Source organism: Brachyhypopomus gauderio, chromosome 20 (genome assembly GCF_052324685.1).
Source record: "Brachyhypopomus gauderio isolate BG-103 chromosome 20, BGAUD_0.2, whole genome shotgun sequence".
NCBI classification, from domain to species: domain Eukaryota; kingdom Metazoa; phylum Chordata; class Actinopteri; order Gymnotiformes; family Hypopomidae; genus Brachyhypopomus; species Brachyhypopomus gauderio.
The window spans coordinates 13,925,971-13,945,689 of record NC_135230.1 but is presented as its reverse complement, the minus strand read 5'-3'; the positions used below and the strand labels follow the sequence as shown (position 1 = coordinate 13,945,689).

General features: G+C 43.8%; 1 protein-coding gene across 1 annotated transcript; it reads right to left on the bottom strand.

The window, feature by feature from the left end:
* Positions 1–2,990: 2,990 nt before the first annotated feature.
* Positions 2,991–19,264, bottom strand: LOC143484449 (heparan sulfate glucosamine 3-O-sulfotransferase 6). Its single transcript, XM_076983167.1, has 2 exons — positions 18,486–19,264; positions 2,991–5,532 (listed from the first exon to the last, which is right to left on the bottom strand). Exons 1-2 carry the CDS (start codon positions 18,965–18,967, stop codon positions 4,914–4,916), a joined length of 1,101 nt encoding a protein of 366 aa, XP_076839282.1. The 5' UTR covers positions 18,968–19,264; the 3' UTR covers positions 2,991–4,913.
* Between the last annotated feature and the right edge of the window lie 455 nt (positions 19,265–19,719).

Below are 19,719 nucleotides of genomic sequence, written 5' to 3'. Positions count from 1 at the left end.
ATTCACCAAGTTCTGAAATTCAGCAGAAATGCTTGACCCTCACTCCACGGGTCACCAGACTTTTTGTCCAAAAGAGCAGAATTGGTATAATCTGAGGGAGGGATTTCAGAACACATAATCCTCTAGCTACCCTAGCTAGTGATAGCCAGATTAACCAGAAAAAAAATCCTTAGTGGAAACTCATGGAAGAGTATAATTTATGTAGTAGGATATGTAGTTCTGGTTATAGTTCTATTACACATTCCATGACTGAGATGGACTGTATTTACTGGTATAGACAGACACTCATTGGTTACTCATGAATCATTTTCTAAGCTGTCAAGGTTATTCAGTTGACACAAAATAAAGCATAATAGGAAAAAACAGGTATATAGCAGGACACACACACACACACACACACACACACACACACACAACAAGTCATTTATACAAAGAGTCTAAAATCTGTCTTGTTTGCATATCAATAGCAGTGGGTCTGAATGCATCCAGTCAGCTGCACTATGGACACTCATCTCAGCTTTCAGAGTCTGGCCAAGAAGAGAGTGAGACAAAGAAAACTACGCGAAGAAATCTCTCAAAGACATTCCTCTAATCCCTCGAATCAGAGAGAGAGAGAGAGAGAGAGAGAGATGGGGAAAGAGAAGGAGGGAGTGAGAGAGAGAAAGAGAGGGACAGAGTGGAGGGGGAGAGGGATGGAGAAAAGGAGAGCGAGAGAGAAAGAGAGAGGAGTGAGAGAGAGAGAGGGATGGAGAAAGAAGGAGTGGGAGTGAGAGAGAGGGACAGAGAGGAGGGGGAGAGAGAGAGGGATGGAGAAAGAGAAGGAGGGGAGTGAGTGAGAGAGAGGGATGGGGGTTAGCTTTGTGAGCTCCTCTCAGTTTTAGTATAATGTTGTATTAAGTATCAAAGCATATCTTTATCTTTCCTCGGGCTTAATGGTCATGTACTCTCTCATTCATATAATATTAGATTAGATCTTATCAATCGTTACATAAGACCATTACATAACATAAAAAACACAGTCATGAACAAGTTCATGATACCATGGTGATAAAAGCATGTCTCCCTCATGTTTGCACAACCTTCTACTCTGGTGTAATGCGTAGGCCTAGTGTAATGTATAGGCCTAGTGTGATATAAATCTGATAACTAATATTTGATGCAGGTCGAGGCCTCCTCTGCTCCTCCTGGGTTAAATCATTGCACCGTTGGGAAGGGGTGCATATAGGAACCTGGCGGTATCACCATAAACTAAAACAGACAGTTATTGATCAGGGTCTTTCCCGTTGTCTGGTCAGCCTGGGAAGATGACCGGCAGCACACATGAACAGGCAGCACTCTGGTGGTCGGCGCTCTAATATGGCATTGGCATGAGGGGGGAGGGGGGAGGAGTCCATGGGGTCACAGGTCAAAGATTGCTGTGCCAAAGGTCTCCAGTGACCCCCCTGTAAATTGATTGCTTACGCATTGGAGAGCTACTTCTCGGCACGTTAACTTCAGATTTAGCCACGTCCGCTTTCACCATGACCTCTCTCTCTCTCTCTCTCTCTCTCTCTCTCTCTCTCTCTCTCTCTCCCTCTCTCTCTCTCTCTCTCTCTCTCTCTCTCTCTCTCTCTCTCTCTTTCACACCCTCGGAGGGGGCAAGAACCAAAAGGACATTGTGAATCACATACTGAATTGTAAAGGACACATGAGGCCGTTCGATGGTGCAGCCCATTGCTATGACAAATCCACTCAGGTGCTTTATTAGAAGCAGACGGTGTGTGTGCAGGTAGAGACTATAAGCCGTCTGTTCCCAAGCACAGTTTGAGTTTGCCACCCTCCAGACACCTTCATCAAAGGTCGGTTGCTGGGTACAGGACCATTTATGGCTGGACATTTGTGGCCAGATTACTCTCAACCTCCCAGCTTCACTGCTGCTCCTGGTAAACCTGTACCAGCTCAGCAAACACTACCACGCCACTACCTTGTCAGTGTGAGTGGCCTCATGACAATGGCCTGCTACCCAAATCATCATCATCATCATCTTCTTCTTCTTCTTTTTCTTCTTCTTCATAATCATTGTCATCATCATCAGGTGTTCCCCATGCTGCCAGGATAGGCTTTGTCCACTGTGATCAGTTTTGGAGGTGAATGAATTAATGAATGCATGAACGAGTGGTTCTGTGTTAGGAGCTGAATAAATGAATGAATGAGTGGTCCTGTGTTAGGAGCTGAATGAATGAATGATTGAGTGGTCCTGTGTTAGGTGAATGAATGAATGAGTGGTCCTGTGTTTGGTGAATGAATGAATGAATGATTGAGTGGGCCTGTGTTAGGTGAATGAATGAATGAATGAATGAATGAATGAATGAGTGGTCCTGTGTTGGGTAAATGAATGAATGAGTGGTCCTGTGTTAGGAGCTGAATGAATGTATGAATGAGTGGTCCTGTGTTAGGTGAATGAATGAATGAATGAGTGGTCCTGTGTTTGGTGAACGAATGAATGAGTGGTGCTGTGTTAGGTGAACGAATGAATGAATGATTGAGTGGGCCTGTGTCAGGTATTGAATGAATGAGTGGTCCTGTGTTAGGTGAATGATTGAATGAGTGGTCCTGTGTTAGGTGAATGAATGAACGAGTGGTCCTGTGTTAGGTGAATGAATGAATGAGTGGTCCTGTGTTAAGTGAATGAATGAACGAGTGGTCTTGTGTTAGGTGAATGAATGAATAAGTGGTCCTGTGTTAAGTGAATGAATGAACGCGTGGTCTTGTGTTAGGTGAATGAATGAATGAGTGGTCATGGGTTCACTGGCCACATAAGTGTGACTATTCCTGTGACTTGTGAGTATAAACATGAGGTTAGATGCGTTGTGTCTGCTGATGTGTCTGTTGATTGTGTATTGTCATATGGCACCTAACTAAAGAATTTAAAAATATATATGAATAATATAGCAAGCTAAATGTCAGATATGTTTATTTAAACAAAAGCAGCCTGGATCATGGATAGTATAAATTATTATTCAAACTTCTATCATTAATAGTGGATCTGAATCAGAGCAACTCTGTTCAGTAACAACCAGAATTACATATGGAAAATGTCCACCACATATTGTTTTTTTACATATAAATAGTAATATGCAGCAAACAAGCACAAAATATGATCTGGCAGTTTGGCATTAAATAAGGCATAGTCCAGTATCCACTCTGTCACAACTTATTTTCATCATAGTCCAGTATCCACTCTCACAACTTATCATCATAGTCCAGTATCCACTCTCTCACAACTTATTTCAGACAAAAATTTAAAAATAATAATTAGGCCGTAGGTGAAATTTCCCACCAAGTTCAGAAGCCATTACAAATTATTGAAGGTGATTTCAAATTAAAGCCTAAAAGGTTTTGAATGTGGCTTCAGACATACAGATGAACTGCGACACACACATGATCAGCTGGGATCTGCCTGTCTGCTACTGAAATGTGAATTTTGTAGTTACTGCTCTTTCAAAAAAGAGCTTATTTCATTGGCAGAGCAAATTTTTTTCACCTTAAAAGCTTATTTTAATCACAGCTTTTAAGCCCTTAGAATGGCTCCACACTAGACCTATTAAGGAAGACAGAATCAAATTTAGAACAAGAATAAATATGCAAATACCAAAAGCAAAAGGGCATGTATACTCAGGGCTATTAGAAACCAGGCACTGGTGTAATACAAAGCTAACAGACACATAAACCTTAGACTCAAATAAACTATTTTATCCGCTTCTTACATGACAATAAAACAGGTAAACATCAACAGGAGAGAACTTATAAAACAGGCTGTTGCTGTAGATACCTGTTTAGTTTAGTCCTTTTCCTGTGATAACACATCTTCTAAGCCAGGCAGTTACCTGAAGGGATAAATCAGTTGTGGAGAGGGATGTGACTAAATTGTGATAGCCTTTCAGGACTGGAGCGGCGCACCCCAAATCTAGAACAACAGTCTGAACTGAACCCAAGTTCACAGAGCCTTCACTGGCCAGAGTTCATTACGTAACAGTGGTTGGATCATAGCTACCATATGTGCGCAACGGTTTGGCCCACATCAGACAGAGAAGAGGGCCGTGCCTTCTTATTGCCACAGTCCAGTAGGGCTGTGCCTTCGTTTTGCCACAGTCCAAGTGTTAACAGATCTGTTATGAGCTGAATTTTACAATGAACTGACTGAAAGTTCACTAAAAAGAATAGTACACAGTGCAGCGTCAGTGTACATGTATACCTGAAGCTATGAAATACATGTAGAGAAAGCAGAATGGAATGGAATAGTTTCTTATACCTTTATACTCATTCAAGATCTGACTCATTTAAGACCAGTAACTTCAGTGTAAGGTAAGATATGTATATGTAAATATATATGCACACACACAGACCTTAACAGATGGCACATTTTGGAAGGTAAAGGCATATGTTGTATGTCTTGTATGTTGTACTGACGGAGATAGAGCCCTGACCATAACCAGTGTAGCAGTGGTATGTAGATACTGTTGCATGTCACTATGAAATCTCAGTGGAATCTGACTAGTGCCATGCAGGTAAATCAGATGGAAACAGGAGATTTGTAGTTTGAGATTTTCATAAGGGCATTGAACACTGAGATGAAGAAAATTGGCGATTTGCATTTTAAACACCCAAAAATTTGACTCTGTTAAAGAACAAGCAGATTGCTGTATATCCACTGGATCCAAAAAAATCAGTAAGCTACTGTAATCCCAACCTCAGATGCTGCATTACTAACAGCAACCTGCGTCTATGACTTACTATCCATAATAAAAATATCGTTAACTTAAATAGCTTTTGGTGTGGTGTTGACATTTACTGAATCAACGGAATACAAAAAAAAAAAAAAAAAAAACCCAAAACAGAACAGCTTGCTTCCACATGAAACGTTCGACAGTCTGTCATTCCCAGCCAAAGTCATGGCCGGTCATCTGGTAGAACTTCAGGTTGAAAGGTCTGTAGAAGTCCCTCAGCCTGAGCAGCACCTCGGCCGGTATGTGGGGGTGAGCGCGGCCTTTCGACTTGCCCAGACACCGCGGCCTGCTGCTGCCCTCTGGTTTCTTCAAGCACGGGAAGCCTTTGGTCTGGTTAAAGTAGAAGTGCTTGCCGGTGACCACCCTCTTCAAGCCCAGGAAGTCCTGCACGCGGCCCATCTCGCCGGCCGGGTCGGTCACGAGCCTCTCCCCGCTGACGAAGAGCAGGCGGGAGAGCGGGAAGAAGCGGAGCCAGTTCTCCAGGTGCTTGGCGTAGATGCCGATCCGCACGGCGCTCCAGGCCGTGTCGATCAGGCCCGTGCTGGCGTTCCGGAACACCAGGTCCTGGAAGGAGGGCAGGCCTGGGCTTTTGGAGAGCGTCTGGGTGTAGTCGGAGACGGCCCGGGTCACGGGGTCGCGGACCACCACGATGAGTTTCGTGTGGCGGCTCATGGCGTAGACGCGGCGGGGGGCTTCTCGCGTGACGAAATAGCTGGGCGTCTTTTCCATGGTGATTTGCCCTTCCAAAGTACGGGGCATTAGATTCCTAAGACAAAAGATATGATAAAAATTATTTTTTACTCTAAACTGCTTTACATAGCAAAGCATACTTAAAGATTTAGGCTCTCAAGGAAAATGTCTGAATTTCAGATATAATAACACAGTTGAGTACATGCAAATACTTTAGCTACTGCCATTATCAGACATTTAAGCAATGACAATGATTATTACTCATTGCAGTTGACACTGACACAGTGATTTTCTTCAAGGGCAACAGAAGACTCCTTCAAAAGGCCATATGTATTTGATCATTATGGTTTGTATTTGATTATGGGGCAGTCATGGCCTGGTGGTAGGGAACTGGTCTTGTGACCAGAGGGTCGTGGGTTCGATTCCCAGACCTGAGGCCATGACTGAGGTGCCCTTGAGCAAGGCACCTAACCCCAACTGCTCCCCGGGCGCTGGGCTAGGGCTGCCCACCACTCTGGGCATGTGTGCAACACAGCCCCCTAGTAATCACTAGTGTGTGTGTGTGTGTGTTCTAACTGCACAGATGGGTAAAAAGCGGAGGACAAATTTTGATTGCGGTGAAAAAATCACAACTGACAAAATATGGCACATTTACATTTTTACATTTTACATCAAACATTTAATAACTGACATAATTTGAAGCATCATAAGTATTTAATTAAATAATTCAGTTAAGTGATGTTTTACTGCCCTGTATATTTTTAAGAAAGGAAAAAATTGGAGTTATGCATCTTAGAGGTGATGTCACCCAACAAGTGAACAGCTTGCATAGCTTTGTCTTAGTATCTGTGAAAGGCGCTGTAAAAAAACATCTTTGTTTCACAGCTGCCCCTAGTTTTAGCTGTCAATCTTTGCCAGGTGTTGTGAAATTTGATTCATTACAAGAGAAAAATATTAATCTTACTTTTATGAATAAATGTCTAAGAAGCAGATATTTCAGGGAAGGCCAGCCTGCAGTCATTCTGTCTCATTATAATAATCCAAAGCCTTGAATTGACATACAGTTGTGATCAAATTTATTCAACCCCCACTGAAATAAAGTGTTTTGGCCAGTTTGACATTGATTTTGATCATTTCAGTCATCTTATTTACAATTATATCAAAGAGGCACTTATAAATTAGACAAACATAACATAATATTTATGATGGAATAACCACAAATGTCTTTACTGTGCTCACATCATTATCAGTTTTATTCAACCCCCTAGTGACATTATTTTTTAGTACTTAGTACAACATCCTTTTCCAGTTATGACAGCTTTCAAGCGTGAAGCATAGCTTGACACAAGTGTCTTGCAGCGACCTATGGGTATCTTAGCCCATTCTTCATGGGCAAAAGCCTCCAGTTCAGTCACATTCTTAGGCTTGCGCACTGCAACTGCCTTCTTTAGGTCCCACCAGAGGTTCTCAATTGGATTTAAGTCTGGGGATTGCGATGGCCACTCTAGAATGTTCCAGCCTTTCATGTTCAACCATGCTCTAGTGGACTTGGATGTGTGCTTCGGATCATTGTCCTGTTGGAAGGTCCAACGTCTCCCAAGCCGCAGGTTTGTGACTGACTCCATCACATTTTCCTCCAAGATCTCCTGGTACTGAAGGGAATTCATGGTACCCTGCACATGTTGAAGCTTTCCTGTACCATTAGAAGCAAAACAGCCCCAAAGCATAATTGACCCCCCGCCATGCTTCACAGTAGGCAAGGTGTTCTTTTGTTCATAAGCCTGGTTCTTCCTTCTCCAAACATAGCGCTGGTCCATTGTCCCAAACAGTTCTAATTTAGTTTCATCTGACCACAGTACACTGTCCCAAAACCTTTGTGGCTTGTCCACATGACTTTTGGCATACTGCAGTCGACTTTTCTTGTTCTTTGGAGTCAGCAAGGGGGTGCGTCTGGGCGTTCTGGCATGGAGGTCTTCGTTATGCAGTGCGCGCCTTATTGTCTGAGCTGAAACTTCAGTGCCCACATCTGACAGGTCTTTTTTCAGTTCCTTAGCAGTCACGCGGGGATTTTTCTCCACATTACGCTTCAGGTAGCGCACAGCAGTCGCGGTCAGGATCTTCTTTCTGCCACGACCAGGTAACGTTTCCACTGTGCCCTTTAACTTGAACTTGCGAATGATACTTCCGATAGTGTCTCTTGGAATATTTTACAACTTCGCAATCTTTTTATATCCATTGCCATTCTTGTGAAGAGCAATAACCTCTTCTCTTGTCTTCTGGGACCATTCTCTTGCCTTCACCATGCTTGGAAACACACCAGTAGATGTCTAGAAGGAGCTGAGTATCACAGTCCTTTTAAATCTGCCTAATTGGTGCTTATCATGCTTGATTGCTGCTCGTTGACATCCACAGATGTTTTCAATACCTGATGGAAAACACTGGAATGAACCTCTGTTCTTAGGAGTGGTAGTCGTAAAGGGGTTGAATAATTGTGTCAATGAAGAAATCACAAAAAGGCTATTTAATACTTTATGACAAAAAAAATTGATGCTATCTTAGTTGCATTTAGTTCTTTAACAAGTCCTTGTAAGATTTCATTATGAACACAATTACAAATGTGCACTGAATTCCATAAAACCCTTCGCAGCATTGGGGGTTGAATAAATTTGATCACAACTGTAGACATGGCCGTATGCTTCATTAAAAAAGCAGGCTTGAGAAACAAGCCGGAGAGGATAGAAGAGAAACGTCTGGTTGGTTTTAAGGAGCAGACCTCAAAACCTCGGTAATCTCTTAGCAGTCATTTCCTGAGGGACTTCCTCTGTGGGTCTTATGAATGATCTCTCCAAGGTCCTGTTGGCACTTATCTGAGACCAGTGCCTCCCCAGTTACAGTGGTCAAGTCTGTGATTTGAGCACAGAAAGCGGTCTTCAAACCAAATGACAACATTTGCCTTGAGTCCCTAAATCTCTACAAACACGCAGAAGGTCGTGGGCCTCCCACGCAGAGTGACGAAGACGAAGACGAAGACTCCTGGCACCAAGAGCTCGCCTTGTGTGGAAACCCACCAATTCCTTCTGTTTGTCTCCATAATTGTAGACAAGGTACTTTAATTGTTTTCATGTTTTAGACCCTTTAATTGGGTGCACAATCAATAGATCAATACAAGGGACCTTTAGAATACTTTTTAAAGCAAATGTATTGTTTATTATTAAAGACTTATTACTGATGTTTAAAAAGGTATAGAAAGAAAACGCTTAGTTTAACTATTGACTAACTTATCAGTAATATTTTGGAGACCCTAGAAAGGTCTTGTTCCAACGTCCTCAAAAAAGGATCTTGTGTGTTGTCTCATTATTTCCATGGTGAGCATGTGTAGCAGATTAGCTCCTGGTTGGTCTGGTCTGGCTCTCGGATTGTGGCAAGACGTCTCTCCTCTCTCTCTTCCCGAACTTCTCCCTTTCCAGCTCTGAGGTTAACCGGCATGTCGATGCCATGAGGTTAATACAAAGCTCTAATATGAATCATATTACTTTGTGAAACCTCCTCTTAGCCGCATCACAAGGAGAAAAATCCCAGGAGTCCAAGTTCGGATCGCAGAAGCTCTCTAGTAGCGTATGGCTCCTGTCAGAGATCGGATAAGAGGCTGCAGGCTAAACCTGGTTTATTTGGGGACTCCAGTGCAAACCCTGAATCTATAATGGAAGAGAATTCCTAAACTACTGTATGTATCCATTTAACACCTGAGTTGTCCACTCCAGCACACGCAGAGTGTGTGTTTTATAGAGACCTCGTGTCTTGATGGATGGCAGACAGTTTGGCGTTCCCAATATCGTGGTTAACGAGTTCGTGTTTTCATTCTCAGCTCCGTGTGGCAAGAACAGACACATCTTGGCTGTGTCGGTCCGCACGGCGAAGTGCGTGTTTAAACCCGTGTAATCAAGCTAATGGGATCCGTGGAGGAGCTGGTCCGCCGACATCATGTTTACCTTTGAGAGAGCTGACTTGTAATCAGCGAATAGTTTGGACCCTGCCAACTCTGGAAAAAGGCCGGGCACTGACCCGTTCCACTCCTTCATCTTCAAAGCTAAAAAAAACCTTGATAAAAAAATAAATAAATGAAATCAATTGACCGGTCCGGTTTCACCTTCACCAAATGGCCTCTTATTACCTGCATTTTCACACTGGTTCTGATAACAAACGTAGGGTTTATGCACATCTGCAGCTGCCAGCGAGATGTGGATCACGTGTGTTTGATGACCCCTTGTGAGATGTTAGCCGTTAGCGTGTGGGGAATGCTAGCCTGACAGATGTGTTTATCAGCCTGATCTCTGGCTGTCAGCGACGTCCCTGCCTAATATCAGCGAGATATAGTAGCCAAGTGGGTGGCCGTCATTGGACGGTAGGCTGAATAAATAGTTATTTAACACGGTATGAAAAATCCTATTAACAAGGCAGCGTAACTTCAAGGTCTTCTGATTTCAGCAGCGTAACACGTGTATTTGAGACTGTATCTGTATTATAAGAAAACAGCAGCAACATGTTTCTGCATTATCAGGCTTAACGTTTGGTATTTGGCCTCTTTTGGGGTCACTGCAGTTCTAAAAAACACTTTTGACAGTCTAGATATAGGCTGCCACATCGGTTACTGAAGGGAATCGAACAAGGTGACTATGTTACGTTCCGTTAACCAAACACACACACGAACACATACACACGCGCATGCATGAGCGCGCACACACACAAACACACACGTAAACGTAGTGGGCGCAAAACAACTGGTCCTCATAAAGACAGCAAAAACACTACACACACACACACACTGGCATTTCGGACTGTCCACACAATTTACTTGCACCGCAATGAATCCATAACTATTTGGAAGAACTAATGCACCCATATGCAGGCTAATGACGGTCTCTTGTTTTTAATCAGTGGACGACATCCAGAGAGCACCCCCCTGCATGTCTGATGATGGTCTCTTGTTTGTAATCAGAGGAACACATCAGACAGCACATCCCTGGGTGTCTGATAATGCCTGACGGTGGTCTCATTTGTATTCAGAGGAACACATCCAGACCGCACAGCCCTGGGTGTCTGATAATGTCTGATGATGGTCTCTTGTTTGTAATCAGAGGAACAGATCCAGACAGCACACCCCTGGATGTCTGATGCTTGATTAGCTGCTGTGTTGTGGGATGCGCTCACCCCCAGAGATCTGTGCCACATCTGGCATTAATGGGCCTCAGATAGGAAACAGCTGGATTATACAGGAAGCTGCACCCTATGCTGTTACCAAGAATGATGGTATTAACTTAAAGGTACAACACCAGGACTTTCAGGTCTAGCAAACAGGATGTTTTATGCCCCCCCCCACACCCCCATCATCACCCCACCCCCAACAAATGCTCATGCACACACAGGTAAACACACACACACACACAGATTTTTTGCACTGTTAGTGAAAATACTGCTGTCCTGGCTTAGCATGTATCAGCATATCAAATGGACTATAATTAGCTATATATTAAACTTTTCTGCTTGGATAAAGCAACACACTCAGCTACACACACACACACACTCAGCACAACATTCTCAACATGCGCAGCCGTGTTAACACGTTTCCCACAGCGCTTCACTCTTAACACGGATTCCTCCGTTTTCTCCCCGAAAACGAGATCACTGAGCAGAAGTGGTGTGAAGTGGCCTCCGTGTCGTGGCATCTAGAACGCAGCGCCCTGCTCACCGGGACGGGCACCCCCCACCCCCCACCACAGGAGCCCTCCCAATTAGTCACGCTCCCCGTCATTATCTCCTCAGAAACCAGCCAAAAGCTTTCGAAAACAGCTCGTGTAAACATGGAATCGGGCTTGAGTGCCCTCCGTGCTGGAGGTGAACTCCGGAGGACACCGGCTTGTCATTACACAGGCAAATGGAAGGTTCTGGAGCCCTTGGGATGTGCAACAAGCTGAGGATTGTAAAAACCACACTTCTAAGTACAGGATGGGGGGGGGTGTTGTTTAGACATGAGAACACACGGTTTACAAAGGTACACAAAGGGGCTAATGGAGAAGAGTGGGGCAGCTCTATGGGCCGTGCAGCAGAACCCTGTGGGCCCGGTGTGTACGTCTGTGTCTGGCCACGCTGCTAGGAGAGCGGTTCTGAAGGGCTGGTGAACACCTAACATTAGACTGCAGAACACAGGCCTCAGTCGCTGTGTCATCAGTTCACAGAAGACACTACTTCAGCCATAATGATGGTTTGAGTGCGTGTGTGTGTGTGTGTGTGTGTGTGTGTGTGTGTATGTGTGTGAGTGTGTGTCAGACTTTGCATTCCAGTAACTTGGAAACAGAAGGATGCAGAAACACAGACATGCAAGAAATAGACTTGGTGCTCAGAGGACAAGAGACTGGCACTGGGAGGCCCGCACAACACAACGATTTATTCTAGAATGGCATACTCAGTGACAGAGGGGCAGTTTAAATGTGCAGTTTAGGTGTGTGTATGTGTGTGTGTGTTTGTGTGTGTGTGTGTGTGTATGTCTAATTGCCCCCTGATTTTACTATCTTATGGGAAAATCAGTAGTTGCCAGTGCTACTCTAAGACTGCTCTGTACGTATGGGAGTGTGGTTTTCATGTGTGCGTGTGGGTGCGTTTATGGGTATGTGTGTGTGTATCCGTGTGTGTGTCCATCCCTGTGGCGGAGAGACAGCGGTTATCTCTCAATCTGCGCCACTGACCACAGCTCCTAGGAAGACCGTCAGGGTCAGACGTAAACAGTGACCACTTCTTGCTCATAACAACAAGTCACAACAACGTCATCATGTCTAAAATCTGATAACAAACAATGACTCCTTATATATCACAATCATAGACCTGCAAGTAATAACTGGCTACGCTCTCCCATGAGTTTGACGACAGAACAGAGCACATTCTGAAACCCATGCATTACGTGCGATATGAACGTTTTTGTAAACAAAAATGTTAACAACAGTATGGGCAACTCCAACAATCTATTTCAAAATAAGTAGTATTTCCTAATTAGTAGTATTTCCTAATTAGTAGTATTGTCTAATTAGTAGGGCTCAGATCCTGAGGATGGACATCCTGTCATTCCTTCCTCATCTTCATTTCCTCTTCCTGCCTGCAGTTGTTCATTTTGGTCTCACAAACAAGCATTTGGTAAAGAATGCAGCTTCTCGCTTTTGGTCATGTTATCAAGATTCTGAGAATCTGCACATTATAAACAGCAACAGAACTGTATCGCACTGAAAGATGTTTAGATTAAACATTAAAAATAGATGCCTCAAGTGCACATGTAGGTCACTAAAACAAATCTGTAATGGACGTGGGTTTGTCAAAAGCCATGTTTGTGCTTTTGTCTGTGCTTTTCCAGTGATAACCCTCTCTGTCTGTGTAGCTATCTGATGTCTGACATGTCATAACATATGTCGGTGACATAAAAAAGCATGCAGTAATACTATAGGAATTAAAGTAGAACACATTATGCTATAGACAAAGAATGATAGTAATTGCAACAACAGTAACTAACCCTGGTTTCTGAAGGGATAAAAGGGAATTCAGCACCAGAACTTCATGCAGTGCCATAATAAAATCTGGCCTGAAGGAACCCACTTCCTGGCTGGGGTTAGAAGCCCACCCTACGAGATTCCTTGTCCACTGAAAAGCTCTCAGGCAGAAGGCAGACAAGGGACAATCGGCTTCCGCCAGGAATAAGATTGTATCCAGCTGCAAAAAATCCCTTCAACTTTAAAGCTCGGGCCTCTCTGTGTGTGTGTGTGTGTGTGTGTGTGTGTGTGTGTGTGTGTGTGTGTGTGTGTGTGTGTGTGTGTGTGTGTGTGTGTGTGTGTGTGTGTGATTCAGATGTTTTCACAATGCCCATAAGCTGACGTTCTGTCAGTAAGCAGTCTGCCCTCTGAGCATTTTCCAAATTCAGAGGACACAGAGGTGCAGTGCCCACAGTAAGTAAAACGTGGGAGGGAGGAAAAAAGAAACAGAGAGAGAGAGAGAGAGAGAGAGAGAGAGAGAAGAACAATCGTGAAACTATGCTGTTAAAAAATGTTTTGTGTATCCCTTTGAGGCAGAGTGTTCCTCACAAATGAGGTTTGCCATTTTGCTATTGTTGATAGTGCGACTAAAGAATAGCTGTTAAAAGATAATTTAAGCAATTGAGATGGTGATCAGCTTGGGACCAGTTAAAAATGAGCATTTTTGACTCTTATTCTTCAGTTAAATACAGGATTCCAGAGTTGATTTAGGAGCAAGGAGCTATAGCCACACTCACGCAGACAACCAGTGTAAATCATTCTTCTTGAGGGAGTTTTGCCCTTGACAGTGATTTTCCAAATAAAGCTCCAACCACATCATAAACATAATTACAACCGCAGAGTCGGCAAAGCACTTTTCTCATAGACCTACTGTACATTACACTGCAGTTCACACAGGTGTGTTCCAGACAGAGAGGAAGAGAGAGAGGGAGGGGGTACAAGAGAGAGAGAGAAAGAAAGAAGGAGGAAAAGGCAACGAGGGAAAGAGACCTTCTCACGTCCTGTTCTATTTTAGTAAGAGGAAGGACACAGGTGTGTTTAGGCCAAGGTGGCCGTGGTGGGGAAGGTGTAGGGAAAGGCCTCTTTATACATCTGTATCAATTAACAGAGACCACCTACCACCATAGCTGCCTTTACCATGGCCATTAGCGGTTGGCTTACATGTGATTTCTCTAACCTGCGTATCAGACCGTCACAGCAGGCTGGTCACTGACAAGGGCTCTGTTGGAGACAGGTGAGTTCAGAGAACCTACCACCCAGGTTTCTGTGGTGGTAAGTGCACCTGTGTCCAGGTGACTTCACTTTGGCCTCAGCCACGGTTAGCCTTTTAGCCAGCAGAGCTAACAGAGCGCGTAGCCCCTTCTCCATGGGGTAACTAGACCTGTGCAGCATGGGCACTCAGCCGGTCCGTCTTCATATCACGTCCATGCTAGGCAGAGGTGAAGGTGATTCTGGAATCCGAACACAATGAACCGAAAGTTTCTGTCAGTGCTCCACAAATGAATCCCAGTGTACTGATGTACGCACTGAAGTGCCGCTGGTGACGTTAGCAATATGCATCGTTCTGCAACGCACCAAGCAAGCTGGTGTCTGATTCTAAAATAACCTTCTGTGAGCACAACATCAAAACATAAAATTTATAACACATTATTCCACCTGATTTCCAGTTTTCTTAACTGTAATAATCCCTAAGCATATAAGATAACGACTGATTGTTGCATGGAGTGTTCAATGAAATTTCCTTTTCCTTGTATATAAGGGTAGAATGGAGTCTGAGCATTACTATTGACAAGCCATCCATCTCTACGCTGTGAAAGGGGGCAAAGGAGGAAGGAAGATGATCATTTTTTTTCCTCCTCAGCATCCATGAACCTGGTCGGTCAATGACTAAATTAACATTAGTGACCGGGGTCTTTCCTGGCAATCAATGCTTGAGACATCAGTAAAATCTGCAAAAAAAAAAAAACACATGCTAAGAAAACACAACACACATGACTAGTGCACAGGGTAGTGAACCTCTCGACCTTTGATGTTTCAGTATGGCCACACTCACCTGTTCATTTACGCTTCCGTGTCCGATTCCCCCAAACAGCACAGAGCTTACGTCACAAGTTGGCAGCCTAATGCCATTTGGATCTCGTCTGAATCGTCGTGAAGCACGATAACGATTGGTTAAAAACTCACAGCACTGTGGACTTCGTGTTCATTTATGATAACGCACAGCAATGCTCTGGGTTTATAAACATCCATATTCATCTAGTGCCTGTATCAGCACTTAATGGGTTAGTGTAGTAAGATAAGGCATCATTCACAGCAAAGACCAACTGGCATGTCATATTATGGATTACTTGTTTGACTGCAGGTTTTTCTCCACATTAAAAATCTATACGCAGCCATTTAATCATGCTGCTTTCAGACCAGTTTGGCATATACAAAAAACCCCAAACAATTCAACAGACAATCTTGTGAGCTCTCAACAGAGAAAGTAAGATCAAATATAAAGGAAAGAGCATCCTTAGATGATGCTTTATAATTCTTGACCTGTGAAAACCCAAACGATTATCAAGCTTTGGGATTTCAGCCGTGCGTTTCTTCACACTTGAGTTGAGCCCCTTGTTTGCATTTGATTAGTATCTGGCAAAAACCAAGGTGTAATTGTAATGAGCACGACATGGATCAGTCTATGCCATTCAGAAGACGAGAAGGCAATTAACATACAACAACCCAACACAGACAGGCACAAAACCCCTTTTAATATGTTGCCTCTTATGACTGAGCACCACAGAGCACATAAACATTGTCGACAGCTGATAAGGGCAACAGCACTTGTCAACAAGATTGAATATGCACAGGTTAATTAACTCTCGTCGAGCGGCGGTGTAATAAAGTCAGGTGGGGGGGTGGGGGTGGGGGGGAATCGATGTGGAGCCAAAGCTCACACCAAATCGATCCGGAGATAACTTTTACACCAGCTGGGAATTTACGGGAGTCGTGAAAACAGAAGATGAGTACTTTTACAGCCATGTTTGGCATAGGAGATAGTCACACATACCAGTGCTGGTCTGGCCATCTATGAAGGACCTTACTTAAGGCTAGCTTGTCACAAATATGTCCCTCTGGGGTTTGAAACCCAGTCTTCTCTGTTACTGGAGTTGTCTGAGAGGGCGTGACTGCAGCAACAGCAAAGTGAGCCAGTCTGTCATAGTCATGCACATTGGTTTTAAATCCCCTGGGATATTCTGGTCAGCACCTATCCCAGAGACACAGTGAATGATCTGAACTTGTCTAATTTACGATTTGACTATGAAATATTTCCCTCTTTAGATCTCTCTCTTTATCCTATGTTCAAGTGTGACAAGTTTTATCCTATGTTAAAGTGTGGCAAGTTATTACTTACCCCAGTTTCCAACTAGCAAACTCAACACCGTACCTTTCATTAAACACATACAGACACACACAGTCCTGCTGGTGTTGACAAGACTGTCATCAAGTTATGGTCCCCCAAAAGATATTTGTTGACACAAGGCATTTACTGCACAGCTGTATCCGAGTTGCCTGTGTGTGCAAGACACTCCTGCACAAGGTCATGCTACCACAACTTCCAGAATTCTCCTCAGTTTCCACAGTGTCTAGTAAAGCGCCCAATCATTACTGAAATAAGACTCAGAGAACACTGAATATTTATATCACTATTGTTCTGGTTCTGAGCCAGTTGAATTCCACTGAGACCTAAGACAGTGAGAGAGAGAGAGAGAGAGAGAGAGAGAGAGAGAGAGAGAGAGAGAGAGAGAGAGAGAGAAAGAAAGAAAGCAAGATAGAGGCAAAGATACAGAGAGAGAGAGAGAGAGAGAGAGAGAGAGAGAGGTGCGGTTCAGCAAACAGTGCTTTTTATTGGCAGGGGACTGAATGTCCTACCAATGAGACAGTAAGCTCTACTGGTTGCTGGCGGGAGATATTAATGAACTGAGCAGAGTGACAAGAGTGATCAATGACATGGACTAACACACCTAAGTCCATATGCCCCCATCAACACGCACTGGCATCACACAGGAACTGGGCTGACAAAAGTGGCCATGAAAGATCCTACCCGGTAAAAAGAAAAATGAAGAAAAAACAAATTGTAGAGAAAGAATGATGGATTTTCGGATTCGACATCTATAATGTGTCCGTCATGTGACAAAGCAGATATATGAGCTCTTTGACATCAGGCTGCAAAATGTAGCTACGGGAGCAACTGTGCCCATAGAGAGGACAGCATGGAGGAGGACACAGTCCAGCAGCGTGGACATAGTGGGCTATCCTGCAGTCCTGCTGGCTCTGGGCACAGGCTGGACCTCCACACCTGACAGGCGAGAGTCGCTCCCAACTAGGCAACTGCGTGGTAGACTGAGGAGTTCCCCGCAAAGAAAGTAATAGCAGGAAGTTTCACACAAAGAAGGCAGGAGTCATGCACAGTAGAAATCTGAGCTGCATGACCACAAAAAATAAAAAAAGAAATAAACTAACCAAAGCTACTTGCAATTAGCAGACATTGGCCCAATGTGCATTACCCCAGATTTTTTTATTTTATTCTTTATAGTATGATGTCTTTTTAACACAGCTATACACACACACACACACACACATTCCACACAAACTCTGGAAAACCCATAATAGCTCTGTTAATAAGATCAATTGCACTACCATCTGTACATGAACACACTTTATTTCAGCATTATGAGCCTTCTTGAGGGGGGTTCCACTAAACATGCTCCTCAGACTGTTCCTGCTAAATTACAGACTCTGTGGAATAATGAAAATGTGTGGCAGAGGCAGAAAACACATCAGATAGTTGGCATAAAACCTCAGTCTATAATAAAATCCAAACATTATAGTCCTTCCTTCCTAATTCATAAAACCTCGGTCTATAATAAAATCAAAACATCAAGCCGCTCCAGTCCTACTTCGTGATCATAGCTGTAGGTTCCTGGATGCAACAGAAAGGTTTTCAGCCAATCAGAATGATTTTGGAAGGTGCGACGTGAGCTGTTGCATGTGACATGCTGGAAAAGTGACTCACTGGCACACAATGCAGGTCCTACTGCAGTTTCTCTGTAAGGTACATTGTGCGGGTACAGGGCCCATGTTGTGAACAAAGTGCAGGTTTTTATGTCATCATACACGCAAACCAACATTTCGCTATAGGTTCTGAGTAGCTCGGTACTGCCACACGCACACCTGTCTAGTTGTCATGTTTCCTAACAGAATTGTGACGGTTATTTGCTCTTCAGAGGGAATCTAGAGACATGGCGTTCATTTCAAAGCCACGTTGAACAATTTGGAGGGGGTGATTATGGTTAAAATAATGTATATAGCCTAAATATAAATAACACACAAATAGATCCGCCTTCCAATACGCTGTGTTTACAATAACTAATTTGAAAATGCAAATGAGTAAATCAAAAGGTACTCGAAGACCCACCTGTACCACTCAAGACCCTTTTCGTAGAACCTGTCAAAGAAGTGCGGCTCCGCACCCACGGCTCTGACGTCCGGGTGCACGCGCAGGAACTCCAGCAGCGCCCGCGTGCCACCCTTTTTGACGCCGATAATAATCGCTCGGGGAAACTCTTTGTCTCCAAAGTTGTTGAACACCGAGAGGTTGTAACTGTCACTCGAAATGCGATTCGTCTCTTCGGCATTTTGCGATAGAAAGTCTCTGCTCGAGCCCGGCAGGTCGCGCGCTATCGAGGCGTTGCGGAGAGCGACGGGTTTGGGTTCTTCCTCGGGATGACGCTTGTGTTTGAAACTTTGGTGCACGTACAGCGGACTTGGTGTTAAATCGCAGTATCCCGTGAGACAGTAGAATAAATAGGTGAAAATAATGATCATTGTGAAGAACACGGACACCTTAGACTGCGCTCTCAGGTGTCCGAAGTTGAAGCTTGTTGACCAACATCCCATGGGTAGTGTTCCTTCTCAAGAAGTAAACTGTCAAATGTCGGAATCATGCCGTATGAAATAAAAAAAATTAATAACTGCTGACATGTACAGATGCTCCGGTATAGGTGTATAAAAATGAAAGCTGAGTCTTAGTTATGTCTCTAAACATTAATTTCTTTTTGACAGAAGAGTGCGATATCTCAAGCCGAAGATTAATATCTGATGTCTTGTTTATTCTTCAGTATCTTCTATATCTCTGTTTTACTAAATACCATTGGCGGGTTTGCCGTTAGTGCGCGTGTCCGCGATGTGCTTCTGTCGCCGCTGGCTGCTTCTAGTGGCCAAGGTTACCGTTCCAGCGCGCCGTCCCGCGTTTGGTGCCTGACCCCGCCCACTCTTTTAATCTCCTCCCCTCTCGTTTGTCGCTACATGTGGTACAAGCTAACATTATTTTACAAAATGGTCAGTGTGACATGTGAGTGTATTTCTATCAATAATTGGAAACCTGTGAATAAATGTTGAGCCCATTTTTTTGCATATGCACTGAGGAAGTGTTAACTGTGGTATGTTTACGATTCTTTATTGTTCTTTATTTCTACTTTCCTTAAGTTTGTGTCAGTCTAAGAGGTCGCCCTCTGTCACACACTCTCACACACACACTGGTCTGTAGAGAGACACCTGTCACTAAGGCCATGCACTCAGTGGGGACAGTCTCCGAACTGGCCATTAACCTTTGCAACCTCTGTCTCTGTGACTCTTTCTGCTTTTGACAC